The sequence below is a fragment of the Grammomys surdaster genome, unplaced genomic scaffold (genome assembly GCF_004785775.1).
Source record: "Grammomys surdaster isolate TR1022 unplaced genomic scaffold, NIH_TR_1.0 130, whole genome shotgun sequence".
NCBI classification, from domain to species: domain Eukaryota; kingdom Metazoa; phylum Chordata; class Mammalia; order Rodentia; family Muridae; genus Grammomys; species Grammomys surdaster.
Window position 1 is genome coordinate 2664238 of NW_021604588.1, and position 18709 is coordinate 2682946.

Sequence of the window (18709 nt, forward strand, 5' to 3'; positions counted from 1 at the left end):
CAAAGACTCTGCTTCCTGTGTTTATATCACTTTTCTAGGGAGTAGCACCAGGCAGACAATAGGAGCCCAATCTATATTTACTGAATACAGAATGGGCGAGGCTACTTTTGAACTTCTTTTGGCTCCAACCTGGTGGTTCCTGGGCAGTTCTCACTCCCTACCTCATAATTCAAAGTCTGCTTCTGTTTTTACAGACCCTGCTATAGGACACCGCATCTCCTTGGTGTCCCCTGTCAAGGATCTGACCACTCTTCCAGAGGAAGGTAAAACACCTGGCTCTTCCCTTCCCTTTCCTGGGATCTTGTCTTACTTTGCCTTGGGCTCATCTCCCTGGACCAGCACACAGATGTAGATCACTATCGTTCTCTCTGTTCCTCCCTTTTCTCCCTGACTTGTTTTGTGTTGGGGTCCCCAGGCTGAAAACCCAGGGACTGATAGTGGCAGTGCCTGGAAAGAACAGAGTGGAGGGTAACTAGCTCTGGGTCTCCTGGTAGTGTAGAGCTAGTTGCAAGCCTGCCAATGGGTCTTCCTCTGGGAGTTAGGAGTCGGGGGTGAATGGGTAGGACTTCTTCACAACTCAGGTCTCTGTCTAGAAAGGGGTATTTCCCTCAAGATTCCTGTCCTTTGAACAAGACTGGCCTGGTGTTTAAAAAGAAAATTTCTTATCTGATATAGAAAAAATTTATGATGAAAGAAATAGAGAGAATACCTCTACATTTAGGGTTCATTCTCTGAGTGTTCTAGAATACAGAGTGAAATGGCAAAGGCTTCCGAGGTGCACAGACCTGTGCTTTAATCACATTCTGAAACCAAGTTTGGTGTGAACTATTACCTCTTTTACCTAAGCCATGAAATAAGAATAATAATGGATACTTCTCAGGATGACAGTGAACATCAAGGAGTCATGTAGGCCAAAGGCACATGTCAAGGCTGGCACATACTAGGGGGTTGGTGAGATGGCTCAGTCAGTGAGTGAAGGTGCTTGCTGTCAAGCCTGATGACCTGAGTTCAATCCCTGGGACACACATAGTAAAAAGAACTGATTTCTGCAAGTTACCTTCTGACCTTCATGTGTGTGCTGTGTCACATTTAGATAGGGAAACAAGGCCGAGGTGAGCAGGTGCATGCCAGAGAGTAGGACGGGGCTCTTGTTTGAATGGGAGGATATGACTCCAGATTCTGCAAACAGTCTTTTCTTTATCCAAATGTCTAAATCCAACACAGGTGGAACTGCAGTGGCTTACATCCTTTCCAAAACTCCCATTGCTAGGAGTCAGAGAGGCATGGGCTTGAAGGGGCCTCTCAGGGTAGAACTTGCCTCTGAGACACGAAGCAATTGAGCCTGGAGAAGGGAGGTAGCGTGTATGAGACACTCATCTGAGCTCATGAGTTACAGATCAGCTGGAAACAGCCTGCTATGCTTCCTGCCTACCAGATCTGCACTGATGTGGTTGGCTCCTAAGAGATCTCATCCTCCAGACCGGCGGGGGGTGGGGGGGACAGGGGAGAGGGAGACTATGAATGAATGTGTGATGGATCACAAATGAGAGTAACCCTAAACCAAGACTGTCTTACTTCTATCACAGGAATGACCTACTATCTCTCAAATAATGCCTATCGTTTTATTAAGTACTAATGTGTGGTTTTATGTAATCCTGACTCTTGGTATTATTATTTCTATTGGACAGATGAAGCGACTGAAACTTAAATTTAACTTGTAAAACCATATAGCTGTAAGAAGAGCCCTTTCTTCAATGATTCCCCCCACACCAGCTACTGCTGTTATGATATCTCATTCTTCCAACTTGGTAGTTTCCATGTAAAATGGTGGTTTTGATCAAATCTAACCCTTGAGGCTACAGGTCAGTGAACCTGGATCTCAGGCCTGTGGTCTCTGTATTCTTTGCCTCCAGCTAAGGTCAAGATTGGTGGACAGACCTTCATTCGGATTAAACAAACCATGACATGGCTCTCGGCTCTGAACTACTGTCGCAGTCACTACACAGACCTGGCCGATCTGCAGAAAGTGACTGACAAGGATAAAGAAACTCTCAAGTCCATCATAAATAATGAAGATGCCTGGATTGGCCTCTACTTCAATGTAAAGATCAATAATCTGACCTGGTCCAGTGAACAGGGTTCCAGCATCCCTGAGTGGCTACAGAAAATGCAAATGCCTATATTCGGTCAAGGACTGTGTGCAGGACTCCGTACCTTTGCAAATCACCCACCTCAGATTTATGCACTGCTTTGTCCTAATCTGAAACCTTTTATCTGTTTCAACGGTATGTGAGAATGCCCTTGGCTCATTGAGGTTAAAATGAATTTATTAGACAGTGGGGGATACCCAGGGTAGACCTAAGTAAGTACTTGGAGGCTTTGAGGGTCACAGCATTCTATAACAGGGCTTTGATTTGAGACTTAAAAAAACAAACAACCTTATAAGGGAGTTGTGGTTCTTAAATTCTGGGGATCTTCAAAGGAGGGAAAGAACCCATCCAGACTTATCATTACATTAGCTATTACTAACAACAGTTAGTCATCAGCGAAATAAATAACCATGAGCCTGCACTTTACAATCAGGTAGACTTTACCACTTTCTAGAAAACAGGCAGAATCTGAGTTCGCCTTTCCTCATCTGGAAAATGTACTTTACAAGTTGGCATTGAGGACATCCGCCTCATAAGGATGTCTGAAGGCTGACTGACTGGAGATCTTGACATAGAGCAAGTGTCTCACTTATGGCAGCTATGATCACTACAAATCTGAGGGCAGCAGGGGACTCTGGATCTTGTATGTACAGAATGTGCTTCTCCAGTGACAGCTCTCCTATCTTGCCCTTTGCTTTCAGCTTCCTTCCTTTTATACCTTTGTTGAGAGAGAATCCACATACGTTAAGACAACCTTTTGAAGTGTACAGTTTAGTGGGTTTACTGTTTGCATGCTAGTCAGCTATCTCCATGGTCCAATTTAAGGACATTTCCATCACCCTCGTAAGTCCTTACTACTTAGTCATGTCCTACTTTCCTCTTGGCAACCAAAATAGACTTACATCTCTCTGGATTTGCCTATTTGTAGCTGTTTCTTTTCCTCTTGGATTTTAAGACAATCTTGGCTATCAGTAAGCCCGTAAATGCCCCTTGATGAGCTGTTGTGAAGATTAAAGGCGAGAGGACCTATCTATCCAGTGACTTGTTCATGGTGTGCAGTAATGTTTTTGTTGATGGAGGCTGCCTGGCAGTGTCTGTTGACTCCCCTTAGAGTTGGCATGACAAGGCCTGCATATACACTCTGTTTTCTTACAGACCCCTCCATTGGACATCGGAAGTCAGCAGAGATACCTCCAGTCTTTGATACTTCTTCCCCTAGAGTGACTCAGCACTCAAAAGTTCCTACAACCACAACCTCTAGGCCAAACACAGGTACTCCAAGTCTGTTCTTGGCTCTGTCTAGGGTCTTCTGGGCCTAAGAAACTAGAGAAATGGTCTATATGCAGCAACCCAGGGTGAAACCCATGTGAGCAGCCCTCTCTGAAGTACTAATGAGTGAACAGAGATGGGGTATGCCACTTATGTGGCAATCAATTACTATTTACACCAATGAATCATCCCCCTGCCCCACCCTCCTGCTTGGCTAACCAAAGGTAGGAAAGTAAGGAATTGGTTTATCAAAGTCGTCCTTCTTTGTGGGGTTCTGAATTTGAAGCTCTGGGCCAGGAGACCTGAGAGAAGCTATGCAGTCTCTTAAGTGAAGAAATAAAGGCCTTAGGACCCAAAGGGACAGATGACTGAATGATACTCCTGAGGGACAGATGGCTGAGTGATGATCCTGCTTCAACAGAGAGGCCTTGGAGGTTCAGCAGCCAGAGAAAGGAAGGCCAACATAGACCCATTATCCTTTTCAGAGTGTGCTCCTGTGCTGGGAGAGGTTTTGGGATGTGGTTATAAGTTAGGGGAATTGATTAAAACTCAACAATAGGGACAAATACAACCATGGAGACCTCCAAACAAAGCAAAGGCAGGGCTCATTCTGATGGTGCTTACAGTCAGCCAGGTACTCTGATGCACATACAGAGAACAGGAGCCATCCAGCCACTGTAATAGCAGAAGGATTTTTGGAGTGATTTTAGAAGGATGAAGAGGCTGTCAGGTAGTTGGGTAGGGGATGGCAGGAGAGAGGAACTACCAGTATGCTTGTGTGGCAATGTCAGCACTGAGAGCTGGTAGAGGCATGGTTCCTTTCAGTTAAAAAGCTGGGTTGAGAAACTGCCTTCTGCTTTCCTATTAAGGTCTAACCTGGGATCCATCCAGTTGTCACAGGCTCACTGTTTACTTGTGCTGACTCAAATAGATTTAGAAAGCGCTCTCTACTCAGCTCTTTCTTCAGTGGGTGAATACCACCAGGTATGGCAAAAACTCAGGGCTTGGAGCTTTGATCTTCTCTCCGATCTACTCCTTTGGGGATACTAGGAGTTCCTGACTTGTGGCTAGGGCTTTGAAAAAGGCCTTGTGTCCAGTGCACGCCACATAACTCTTGTCTCTTGCCATAGGGACCAGCACTGGCCTCATAGATGCTTCCCAAGCACTGGATTCAACAACCTGGATCCCAAAGGAAGTGACTCATGAACCAATTGTGGTCAGCTCTGGCACCTGTGGCTTCAGCACCTGTGACATCACCACTCCCGCCCCGAACACCATGAGCCTCACAGCTCTCCAACCTCAAGGGATGGTTTCAATAAATCCTCTGGCAACCTCTGCACGTTCAGGAGGTACCTTGGTTTTGAAAGGGGTTCAGCAGCCCATTGGTCACTGCTCAGAGCTTGTCTTTGGACCCTGAGCACTCAGAAAGCAGTTTGGTTTTGGGAGAAGAGCCTAGGACACTACTAATTTCTCAGATCTTGTCTTGAACCTTGGGCCCTTGGGAAAAACTGAGTTCTGGAAGAAAAGTCCACATTCACCACTGGTCACTTCGAGAACCACATCCTTGGATCTCAGATCCCCAGATAGTATTCCAGTTCTTGATGTAAGGTTCATGGCCAATGCTCAGAGTGAATCTTTGGATCTTGCACCCTTGACACTAGCCCATACTGGTTCTGTGTCTCAAGAAAGTGGATCATCTCACTAGGAAGTGGCCAGAGCCCCCAGGTTACCATTGCCAGTGGTACTGCAGAACCTATGCACCATGGGTCCCTACAACCCACAGTGGGCTCATGGCTACAGGAAAGGTAGCCACAAGGCCTGGGCTTAGCTCCAATCACAATGTTTCAGCTATTCCCATGTTAACAATATTCTCTGGGTCCTCATTCAGCTAGTCCTACAGCTCAGAGATTCTGTGGAACTTTGCAGAGACCAAAGAACAAGCTACGGAGGCATCTGATTCAAGGAGCACAGCAGAGGTCCAAGATGATTGGCCCAATGCTTCTACAGTCTGGAGCCTGGACACCAGCACTGAAACAGCTGGGAGCCTGCCAGGAACTACTACAGGTACTCATATGCTTCATGGAAGTTGGGAACCCCTCGTCCACAAATTGCTCTGGGGATCAGCAGCCAAATATCAAGTTACCAAGTATAGAACTGATCGCAGGAGTCAAGCCTCTCTATAGGGAATCCTGTCTGGCCAGTTCCAGCACCTAAGCCCCATTCCCTTGATCAGGAAGGATAAGGATGGGGTAAAGTGGTACGATTTGGGAAAACTCACCTTTAAGAGCTGAAGTTTGACAGTTAAGACTGAAATAGTGGCTCTGTAATTTACTGTGAATGGCCTTAGACAACCAATTTTTCCTCCCTCCCACCCTCCATTTTTTTTTTTTTTTGAGATAAGGCCTCACTCTATAGCTCAAGCTGGTCTCCAATTCATTGTAATCTTCCTGTCTTAACCTCCTAACTGCTGAGAATGCAGAAATGAATCACTATAAGTATAAGTAAGTTTCCATAACTTACTTTCCTCCTCCTTCTTCTCCTTCCTCCTCCTCTTCTTCCTCCTTTTTGCTTTGTGAGACAGGGTTTCTCTGTGCAGCTCTGGCTGTCCTGGAATTAACTCTGTAGACCAAGCTGGTTTCGAACTAACAGAAATCCACCTGCCTCTAATTCATTCCTAAGTGCCGAGATTAAAGGTATGCACCACCATGCCTGGGTCAACTTTCTTAACCTCACTGAATCTTATGTCTCTCGAATCAGCGAGATATAGTACTTCTCAATTTCTGGTTCCAGCAGACAATAAATATAGTTATTCCCATCTTAATCTTAACTCCCCAGTGACACTTACTCCTTATCTTCTTAGTAGATCCGCAAGGCTCATTCTCATGTCACCACACATGATGGCAGACGATCAGCTGTGAACTGAGTATATTACAGACTCTCCCAGATGGAGGCCGTTTGTACTTCCTTTGTTTCCATGTTTTGAGCTCCATTTTATGCAATAACCCCTGCTTTGCCTTGAACTGTGCATACTGTGTGTCTCAACCAGGGTGAGCAGGACTTGCCTCTTGCTTTTAGACAAAGAGAGTCTGCTTGGAACAGATATAGACAACTGGAACAGCCTGTGAGTGTATGAAGTGGGAACTAAGAGCAGAAAGTGACTCCTTCTCTGGACAAAGGTGTAACGGTTGCCAAGCAGGCTGATGTTGTTAGCCTACAGGTTACATTTGGAGGAGGGAGTAGCAGGGAAAAGGGCTGTGGCCACATCCTCAGGGCCTTGAACCTAGCGTCAAGAGGACCAATAGAAGGTTTCTGAGAAGGAGCAGAATGCTAAGACCTGTAGTTACTAGAGGTGGGAGGTGACATGGGGCCATGTTTGCATTAGGATGCTAAAGGCAAACTGCAGGATTCCGAATCTATATCTCTATATGTCACAGTTTCAATAGTGAGAGAGGCATCAATTAAAGGTTTAAAAAATAAAGATCAGAAGGAAATGCGTAAGAGTGTGCTTATGAGTGTCCCCCTTTCTGTGTTTCTGAATTTTACCAATTTGTTTACTTATTAAGGAGACTTATAAGTCTTTGGATGAGGAAAAGTGGGCTGTGGAGAGAAGGCCCACCAGGAAAGAAAGCCTGGGAGCAGGCTGAGGTAGCAATGACATGAAGAAGGACATGAAGACTAGAGCTAGATTAGTCACAAATGACACAGGTCAAGAAACACAATGCAAATACATTTAAAGAACTCTTCATGAAACCATAGAAATAAATCTGACTTTAAAAATGAACGTAAGTTTTATTTTAAAATATACTTCTTCACCTAACAACAGTTTGGTAAAGATCTAAAGGCAGCGATAATAAGAATGCAGGAAGAACAGACCTGACCAATACTGTAGGCTGTTAAGTGGAGCTGCTATGCTGGCGAGGTGTGTCTGCTTTAAAATGAGCATCTCCTTTCCTACACTTAGAAACTGATAAAGGGAGTAAGAATACAAATTGTCTTAGGGTTTTACTGCTGTGAACAGACATCATGACCAAGGCAACTCTTATAAGGACAAGATTTAATTGGGGCTGGCTTACAGGTTCAGAAGTTCAGTCCATTAGCATCAAGGTGGGAACATGACAACATCTAGGCAGGCACGGTCCAGGAGGAGCTGAGAGTTCTACATCTTCATCTGAAGGCTGCTAACAGAATAGTGACTTCCAGGCAGGTAGGATGAGGGTCTTAAGCCTACGCCCACGGTGACACACCTACTCCAACAAGGCCACACCTCCTAATAGTGCCACACCCTGGGCCAAGCATATACAAACCATTATACAAAGTACCCCTCCAAAACACACACACACAGTACCCCCCACAGCATTGCTTATTGTACTAAAAATTAGGAGTGATCTAGTGTCTACAGAGAGAAGACTGTGTAAGTTAGTCCCATCACACTCAATGAACTACTATGCAGTCTTTTAGAGAGTAAGGGTAGATTTTTCGTTTTAAATAAAAAATTCAACCCATGAAAGATATTGTCTAGTAAATTGTTAATTTTTTTTTCCCTAGGGCTGGGGCACTAGGAAATTATTTTGTAAGTAATTTATAGTAGACTTCTAAATAATATGATTATGTCCATATTTTGAGGTGGGGCAATTATGAGAAAAGGAGAAACACAGGATTTGAGGACTGAAGGAAACAGCAACTGGGGAGTCCTGGTCTCTGGCCAGAGTGTCTAGCATATGCTCAGAAGAGGCTGAACGTGGTGTGGGGTATTGCCTTGGTAGAGATATCAAAGCCACTCTGGATACACTATGAATAAGGCAGCTCGCCAGGTAATGCTAGAACACTGGGCTTTCTGGACTGAGTACTAGTGAAAGAAAATAAACCGGATCTTTATTTGTAGCAAGCCTCATGCTATTGCTTCATGCCTTACAAAGCCTGATGCTGGAGTACTTTCTGAATGATGGTATAGCAACTCCAGAGATGGGGAGAGCCTGGGAGGCAAGTGAAGGGCAGGCAGGAGCAAATAACTGTGCACAGCAGGGCTGCTGCCCCTGCCTGTTTTCTGGCTCCCAGTCAGTCTCCAGTATCAGATTACTTGATCCCTGGCTATGTTTACAATAATTCCTTTATTCTTCCTTCCTGTAGCTATGACCACTATAGAGAGTGGCACATATAAAGAAGATACAATTACTGCCACTCAGGCCCAACATTTAAGCTCACCAAAGTACCCAGCGTCTAAAAAGAAACCAGGAGCATCAGAATCAGGTAACTGCTTCTGTTTGCCAACTTTGCCATCTGCCAACCAGGACACTTGGGGGCCTTCTTAGGAAAGATCACATAAAATGTCAGCACCAGGAATGGGAAGGAAGGTGTTGATTCTAATTTAGGCTGTGTGACTGTAGTGCAGCGAGGGGAGCAAGCATCCTCAGTTCTGTACCTTTTATCTTCAAGGGGCTCAGTAAAAACTGCCCTGGATAGTACAGGGTTGCTGTGCACACACAGAAAGATACTTGGGCAAAGGAGCATTGTAAGCTATCAAAAGCTATGGAGAATGCATGTCCTACTGTGAGGCTGAAGTTTCTGTCATGATTATGGTGGACATGTAGCAAGGGCTGAATTTCCCTATTAGTTCAGAGAACTTCTTTGGGATTTTCTGGGGGTGGTGAGCCCAGGGGAAGGTAAAATGCAGGCAAGAACAGATGGCTATGAACATCTGTACAGTAAATTATAAAAAGGGAACAGAAGATCACAGAAGAGATGGAACTAATTCCTGATGGGTGTCCAGGCTGTGGGAAGAGAGCTCTAAGACAGGACTTTCTTGGGGGTTGGGGTTGCTGGTGTTAATTTTGGTCAAGCCTTGTCCTGCTTAGCAATTTCCCTCTTTCTCTCTTTGAAATCCTCTGTTACCATGTAGCACCCACACCTGTGGTATCCAATGGGTAACCCTAACTTCCAAGATTTGGGAAATTCAAGTTCAATGGATAACATTTCTCTGAACCAGGTAGCATTTATTTCCAGAGCACTCCTTTGGGATCCTGAAAGCAGATTTTACCATCCCAACACTGAGGGATCCAGAAGAGATGAAAGACGAACTTCTGAGTGAGGTGAGATGACTAGCTTTTTGAACTTTTGGTCATTCAGGTGATAGTAATGCAAAGCAGTATGTTAAAACAAAATATTAAAGAGAATTGAGGCTCAGGGGATGTCTCAGTTGGTAAAATGCTTTGCTTTGCAAGCACAAGGATCTGAATTTGAGCTGCAGAACACATGTGGGGCAATCTTAGTGCTCAGGACACTGGATCCCTGGGACTTACTGTCCATTCTGTTGAATGGGTGAACTCCAGGCCAGCAAGAAACCACATCTCAGAAGATAAAGTGGAGGGCCATTGAGAAAGATAGGCTTCCACATGCATATGTACACATTAGCTACTCCTTATACACACACACACACATCATACACACACACATCACTCACACACACACACACATCACTCACACACACATCACTCACACACATCACACACACATCACACACACATCATACATGCACACATCACTCACACACACATCACACACACACACATCATACACACACATCACTCACACACGCACACATCACTCACACACACATCACTCACACACATCACACACACATCATACACGCACACATCACACACATACATCACTCACACACACATCACTCACACACATCACTCACACACACATCACACACACACACACACACATACACACACACACACATCATACACATACACCCCCCCTCCAGACACAAAGAAAAAGCTTTGGATACTGTGTTCACTATGCTCTACACCAATGCTGGCACTGCTTTAGAGGTTTTGTAGCCTAACACTTTTTCCTGAGCTCTTCATTTAGTAAAGACAGGATGGTCAGAACGACTTGAGTGTACATCTTGTCTTTGCACTTATTTTTTTGTGTAACCTGGGAGAGAAACGCAAGTCTTTCTAAACTCCAATTTCCTAAAGAAATTCACATGATCAGTATCATGTATAAAATCTTAGCAAACTTCCTGGCACACGGTTGGTATTCAATCAATATTAGCTATAATCAGCATCATCACTATAATAATTAAATGGATTCCTGAACATAATTGGAGAGTATCTTCCTCAAGGGTTAAAGTATTCTATAGATCATTTATCCCTGGATATGATCTGTTATAAACCCTAACTTTATAGATAAGAAGAGACACTGACATTTAACTAGCAGTTCTTTGCAACTTATTCAAAGGCCCAGAGAAAGAGCACACAGGTGATCCTCTCTAGAATTTCTCAAAATCAAGTTTCTAGAAAGACCAGTAGTATTACATGCCTCTGCAGGTTCATGTACCTGTTGGCTAATGGTAGGGAGGGGAACTGGGAGACTGATGCATTTGCTACTGAAAGAATAACAAACAGAAATGATGCAATTTAGCACCCGATGAATTTCAGGTGATAAAACTGCAGCGCTACAAAGAACATGGGGAAACAGTTTAGGGTTTTCTACTTTTGTTTACTCTTTTAAGTTCAGAGGTATTTTCTTTAGTTCTAGCCTGGGCTTTTATGTGCTTTCTAGAGTAGTGACTGAAACTTTAGATGCTAAACTAGACACATCTATTTTATGTATTAAACTAGACCCAATGAGAAAATTGAGTTTGAATTGTTAAATCTCTATTGTTTAGCTTTGTCAGAATGTATTTGTTCCATACATGGGATGGCCCTTAGGCCTTGGGGTCAGTCCCTAGCACTATGAAAAAGAAAACCAAGGCAAAAGAACTTTATGGGACAAGCATGCCACAGACTTCCTATCTCACTGATATAAAAGGAATGGAGTTGATAGCCCATTTGCTTTCATTTTCCTTCTTAAGTAGTGTGGGGTTTTAACAGCATTTAAAATTTCAGATATAAAGTAAGGAAACACCTGTAGCTAAACTTATCCAAGGTTCAGGAATGGTGGTAAAAACCACAGCTAAACATCCACACAGTGTCCAGAGGTCAATATGAAGTAATGAAGCTCAAGAGGCAGCTACTGTCTGTGTGTGTATACATAGTGTATGTATATATGCATACACGCAAATGTGTGTGTGTGTGTGTCTGTTTAAATTTACCAAACAAGTCGGATGCTCAGTTTTAGATAGAGAATCACTGAGTAACTTGGTGCTACTGACAAGATGCAGATAGATGAAGGAAGGCTAAGAAATAAATGGCATGGATGTACATAAAGGGTATATATATTAGCGACTTAGAGCTAAGTGAACCATAGGATCATGATGTAGTACCGGTAGTTTCTCTTTTTCTTTCTGTGGTGCTAGGTTAGGGACTGGGTCTCACTGAACTATATCCCCAACCCCACTTCTCTCTTAATATTTCAGATCCAAGAAGTCTTAAAGCTTGTATTAGGTCATGAGGAATTCACATTGAAATGGATCAGCTTCGAAGTGAACAAAAAATAGAAAACCCCCCTCGCTTTCACCTCCCTTCTTAAGTAGTCTTTCAGGTTGTCTTTAGGGTTTTTGTTTTCATTTGTTGTTTTGTTTTTGTTTGTTTTAAACTCCTAAGAAGCACAAGATTAGAAATAACTTGAAAAATTCTAGGATACATAGACCTATATGTAGCACAAAAGAAAAGGACATATGAACCCCGCATCCTTGGATTTTATACAAAAAGATGGGTAAGCTGAAGACAGCACAGCTTGACAATGGAGAACCAGACAACTATTCCCTGAATCAAACAAGAGAAATCCTCTGTGGAGTTGTGACAGGAGCACAGTGGCTGAGGCAAGCTGGAGGAAGCTTTCTTTCTAGGGTACTACCAAAGCCCAGCAGATGCCAGTGCCAGTTATTTATCCTGTGCCTAAGTATTTTCTCTGTAAGTTATCAATTCTAAGGCATGATGCTCCTAATGTAAAATGTATCTTAAGAACAATATTCCAGTGTTCCAAGTGCTTAAACATCCAGACATGTAGACGATAGTAGCAACTCTTAGTCTGAAATGTTTAAAGTTAAAGTTTATTTGTATTTTTTGTAGGAATATCAATAAAAGACCTCAAACGTATCTATATCTGTACATGTACAAGAACTGTCAAAAATTATTCACAGAACAAAAATAAATCTTTTTTAGAACCCAGGTAATGAAATGCAGATATGGATCACATATGGAACAATCTAAGTGCTACAAAGCACAAAAATATGGCTTTAAAAATAAAATAAAATCTTGGGTTTTGTTTTTTTTTTTTAAGGTGGATTTTGCTTTCTTCAAATAAAAAATAAATTATTTTGAATAATCTGTAAAATAGTCATGTGTATTAACACACTCTTATTAAGGCCCTGGAGATGAAAAGCAAAATCAAATTTGGAAGATAAGCTCCTCCCAGGTGTGACCCAGGTAAATGATGCTGCTGTTTGCTTGAGTTGATCTATACAGCTAAGAAGTATCCAAGCACCAGCCAAACCCACCCTTTATTCCTTACTGTAGCTCTTCTGTAGGATGGTGGGCACTGAGTTAACCAGCATTTAATCTGTTAGTACAGTGGAAATTGATAATTCTCCCTCAAGGGTTTGGAAATGATATAGCCATGCTCTTTATGTTAAATACTTGCACCACACATAGAGGAGAGAACCCCTAAAGCACAGCTGTGGAAATATCACTGCACCAACAGTTCAGTCTGGTTTTCAGTTCCAAGACATTTTAGGGAATAATGAGGACAGTTGATAAAAAAATGACAGAGTACAAAATTAAAACCGTGTGCTGAAACAGGAGGTCAAAGTTGTCTTGTCCTCTCCTTGGGTGGCTTGCCATACTCACTGAGGCTGGCTGGACTGCTGCTCAAGCACCTGGGCATTAACTGCTGAGGAACCAAACTCCTTTCTGTATCCAGCTCTCACATGGTGTCAGTCAGTGGCTGTTCTATATGCTCTATGCTACCAACAATAGTTCTTAATCTATGCCAAACAGAGTTCAAGTCACTGTAACCTATATATACATATAACACATATAGTACATTTCAAAGATAATAGAATGTTATAAAATCTAAAAAAACCCAACAAAACAAAAACAAAACCCCAAGAAAGTCTGGGAATTACTGGTTTATAAAGTAGATTAACATTTTTTTAAGGGATGCCCTAAGAGTGGTGTTTCTGTAGGCATGGTACGTGTTGTCGCAGGAGCTGTCATTCCATATATGTGTGTGTGTGTGTGTGTGTATCCTAGGAGGAGCCAGGGGATGCCACTCCACTTGTTTCTTTGACCTTCTGAGCAACCAAGTCCACTGGATCATGTGTCTTCCTCAGGATCTTTCTGAAAGAAATGTACTCTCTCTCATGCAAATTACAGCACCCTTGGCCTTTCAAAGCTCAAGTGCTTTCCTAAACAGGTCAGTGACAGGAGAATGCTCTAGAAGAACTGATAACAATTATTCAAACATAAAACAGGCTTGTACTTAAAAATTTGAAACTTAAACATTATTTGCTTTAAGAAACATGTATGGCCAGACAGTGGTAGCACACACCTTTAATCCCAGGACTCTGGAGGCAGAGGCAGGTGGAACTCTTGAGTTCAAGGCCAGCCTGGTCTATAGAACAGTTCCAGACTGCCAGGGCTTTGAAGAGAAATCCTGTCTCAAAAAACCAACAAAACAAAACAAAACAAAACAAAACAAAAAACAAAACACCAACCAAAAGGTCCTTTAAATTAATAATAATAATAATAATAATAATAATTTAAAAAGGTAACCCAGGTATGGGGTAGGAAGGTGACTTTTACTGCTGAGGCAAGCAGGAGAGTTCAAGTTACTGACTTGAAAAAGTCATGGGATACAGAGCAGAATGCCCCTTGGCTTAGTCTGTAGCAGAAAACAGTCCCCGAAATTGCTGAGAATGAAGTAAAGCTGTGAGATGGGCTTGAGAGTTGCTGAATTGGCCAGTGACATGGCTAGTCTACGGTCCAGCCTGAGGCTCAGTCAGTCTATTGAATGAGGAGACTAGGCTATTCCTGAGGAGGGCTGTTTCGCCCCAGATCAATCCCTTAATAGGCCTCAGAAACTGTACCCTGAGGAACCAGAACTAGATCTGGATAGAAGCAGAGCAAACACTAATGCAAACTCACTTGATGGCACTGTCCTCTGGAACTGCAAATAAAACCCTGTTCCCAAACGGCTATACTTACAGACACAGTGGGAGCCAGGGCTCTGGAGAGCCGCCAACCCATATAAAAGCCACTGGTACAGACTGCTTATGAAATCATGCTCAGCCCCAGTGCATACAATGTCCACTTAGTCTTAGAAATGCTCATGCTTTCTTTACTGTACAACTCCACAGGAGAGGAAAGAAGGCAGTGAGAACATACAGTATTAAGTGAAAAAGCGAGAAAAGCTACAGTAGCATAATGGCTACTTTCCATTCCAAGAAAGACTGCCCCAGACCCAAGTAGCACATGGGACAGATGCTGAAGTAATGCAAGTCTCATGGGAATGTGACTTTTTGCTGTTCTGAAATCTTGCTTCAAGTGACACAGGGGGAAAACAAGAAGCCCCTTTCCTGGATCTATGAAACTGTCCTTGGTAATGAATGGCCAAGTCCACCTCATTTGGATAAAAACTTCACAGCACTTCACCTGCATGCCAAATCCAAATCCCACCTAAGCCTGGTCTAGACTCACCCCATTCTGTGATGATTGTTGACAAACACAGGGATCTTAAGATCAGCTTTTAAAAAGTCACATATTTCCTCCTAGCAAAGCAAAACGATTTTTGTTCAGGATAAAGAAACCTATTTAGGGTAAAGAAATACCATCGAAAACGCCTGCTGCTGTCCTCTCCTATACTCAAAAAATTCTAAAATAAACTTTATAGGATTGCAACATTCTATAAAGAAATACTCAAAAACCATTTTGTTATCATTTTTGAGACATGATCCCAAGTAGCTTTGGTTGGCCAGGAAACTTCTAAGGCAGAGGATGACTTGGAGCTCCTCATGCTGCTCCTATCCCTGGAGTGCTGGGATTGCAGGCCTGTGTGCCACCATCTCAATCCATGCTGTGCTGGTGTTTGAACCTAGGGCCTCTGGTATGCTAGGCTGGCACTCTGTTAACTGAGCTATACCCCAGCTCAGAATATTTCTGATAGGCTAAAAGTATGAGTAGGCTCAAAGAATAATCTAAGATTTAATATCTGGCAACAATGCTGAACTTTCAACCCCTAACTCTCTTATGACTGTTATTATTTTACTTTTTCTCTTCATTCATGGTAACACTACAGGACCTCATAATATGTCCAAATGTTGTGGACATTTAATCTTGTAATGCAGACAGATTCTCTAAGAAGGTCCACGATGTTAATAGCCATACTGCCTTCATCAATACACTTATTTGACCAGCTCTCTGTAATCTATAACCTGCACTTGAAGACCTTCTCAACCTCAAAGCAAGAAATTATCCACATTATATACTTTGGGCCACCAACGCTAACGGTTTTGTGTGGCACTGCTGAAGGGTTTTGAAGAATGAAGGAAATACTGCTAGGCTACAAACATGAAAAGATCTATGTTTACAATTTCTCCTCACTCAATACAGGGCATTACCGCAGAATCAATAAGCTCCTCTCTTAGGAAGTAATTTTCACCACATTGTGGCCTTGGCTTGGAGGAGAGCTAAGATGTAAAAGAACTGTTAAGGGTCAGGAGAAGGCTCACATGGACAGGAGCCTGAAGTTCCAAGCACAGTGGGGTGTGGCTGCTTTCAAGAGTTAGGAAGAAGCCCTCACATAGGTTGTAGGCTGAGCGGTCTGGAGAGGTGGCTGAAGTACAAAGTTGGACCCAAAGGTCAACTGAGGAGCAAGTGAGACTTGGAATGCATGCCTGGGACTTGGGGGTAAGGAGGTCTTGGTGTCTATGCCTGGGCTTCAAATAGGAGGGAACTATACAAGTTCTGTTTCCTTATAAGTTTTCTGTTATGTAGAAACACAAACTTCATGCATATGGCTCCGTTGTGTCTCCCCCCCGCATCCTTTACTTAAAAAAAATTCTTAAAGTTTATAACTTAAAAAACAAAACAAAACATTAACTTATTTGAGAAATGCTGTTTTCAATGTAAAACTTTGTGGATCTTGCTTAAAGAGATTCAAGACCCTTTTAAACATTTATCTCTGTATATCTGACAGCACAGAAGATATGAACATTTCTGATGTGCACATTGTATGTACATATGTGTGAGAAAATATATATATATAAATGTTTGCTTAACCTGCAGCTTTCCATATCTCTGGCAATTGAGCCTGCATTCCAGATGACATGTCACACTCTGGAGAAAAACATGGATTTTCTGTCCTCTATTAAAGCCATTAATGATAAGCTGGGTCATTCTTGCCGAGTCTACCATGAGTGTGGAATAACAACTAGAATGTGTTGTCCTCACACTTGGTTTTCTCTAGCAAGATTAATCATCATTTTTAAGGGATATGTCTCAATTTTAGATAGCTTTCCAAATTTTATGGAGAGGATAAATAGAAAGAGGAAGTAATTCAAATGTTAAAAGTGGTGACAGAATTACTCTGCCCACAGAGTTGCTAGTATACTGGATAAAAACCTTTATCCAAAGGAAAAATACAACTGCTGAGGAAGAAGAAAATTTTTAGTGGGATATTCAGAAATTCCTGCTCTGTTGTAGTTAGCCCTTTTCTGTGTGGAAGAAAGGGTGTTTAGTCAGATGGCTTATGAGTGGTATACTTGAATGGCTACTCTCCAGGGGAGAGTAAGTCCTGTTGGTGCTGACCACTCCCAGCATGGGGAGGAAAGGGCAGTGGACATGTGAACATGAAGGCAGTAGATAGAGACATGGTATTTATAGTTCTGTCAACCTTAAAGAGCAGTTTTAAAAAAAAAGTTGGAGTAAAATAAAAAATCCCACATCTAAAACAGAAAATGTCCATTATAGACAGAGGAAATAAATATTGACAGGAGTTCCGGAGAAATCATTCCTAGTCTAGTTTTGGTACAGTCAACCACTTTTATCTGTGTCCTCTGAAACAATGGCTCTCCAAATCAGATTGCAGTCTGATAGAAGCATCTTGGTTGATCAGTGGCATAAATTACTGTTTTGTATGGATCTTGGTATTTGCATGTTTTCTTAATGGTAAGGACTAGGGTGGGGCTTTTAAACTGGCAGATGAATCCCTGAAAAGATCCACTCAGACAAGGTCCTACTGCACTCCATGTGCTCCTATCCAGTACAGAGTCTACCTACTGAACCAATGGGCTCATCTCTCACTCACACTTGGCTCCTACTTTTCCTCCACTAACAACTGCAGTGCTTTCAATAAGAGAAAACCAATAATAAAATAGTAATAATTAGAAAGGTAATCTACATTATTAACTTCCTTTTGGTATATTACAGTGGTATTTCTGTACATGGCCCAGAACAAAGTTCCCTATGTACATAGAGACACTGGGGAAAAGCATCGAAATTGAAGTCTTTGCTTTAAGCCCTGAAAGACAAGGTTCCTTTCTTCATTTAAGAATTTCTCACCACACTGCCATTTGAAGCAACATTCTGTAAACCTGGAGGGTTAGAGGGCTGGGGATGGAGAGCTGGGCAACTTCCTTCTGTCTCCTCCCACAGTCTGTATGACAAAGGCCATCAGCAGCTGCTATTTTTGAATTCACCATTCTCCGTGATGGAAAGCTTGGTGGGGTTGGTGGGAGAGATGCCATTGCGGACCTGCATGCTGTACCGCTCCTTCACTTGCGTCAGTGCACTCATCAGTCTTGTGTTGGCTGAATCCAGGGACACGATCCGCTTTTCCTACAACACACCAATCATGGCTTTATTTAGGATGCATGGAGGAAGCCACTTTCTTTACTGAATGACCAGTCCAGTACTTTCTCTCACAGCATGGTACACATGGTGCTCCCCAAACAAATGGAACGTCTCTGCCTCTTTCTGCACATTGGTTAGGCTCAGCGCCCCTCCCCTTAATCTCTCTGTTATTCATTTCTACATAACAGGACTTCTTACCAACAACCCTCTGTGGCATTACTAGGCTGTCTATGAAAATGACACCAGGAGTCAAGCTGCCTTATGTAGTAAGTGTTTTTGTGGTATGGAAATTAGGTGGCAAAGAAAGAAGCACCAGAGGTTTCATTTCCCAGAAGAGAAGTGCACGTGATCCATGGATTTACCTCCCAAAGAAGGCAGAACAGTCACATCTGGAAAGAATTCACATTGTGCTCAAAATTAAAACAATGCATGGTAGCAGTCTAGAGTCACCAACAAGGTGAGGATGCAAGAGCAAGAGGTAAGAGC

The 18709-nt window shown here is 42.6% G+C and overlaps 1 protein-coding gene across 2 annotated transcripts in view; it reads right to left on the reverse strand.

The window, feature by feature from the left end:
* Positions 1-12402: 12402 nt before the first annotated feature.
* Rasal2 (RAS protein activator like 2) overlaps positions 12403-18709 on the reverse strand; it is a 258472-nt gene continuing 252165 nt past the window's right edge. For both annotated transcript variants that reach the window (XM_028758525.1, XM_028758517.1), the window contains exon 18: positions 12403-18208. In XM_028758525.1, coding sequence (XP_028614358.1) covers positions 18044-18208 — 165 coding nt within the window. In that variant the 3' untranslated portion in view covers positions 12403-18043. The remainder of the gene's footprint in view (positions 18209-18709) is intronic.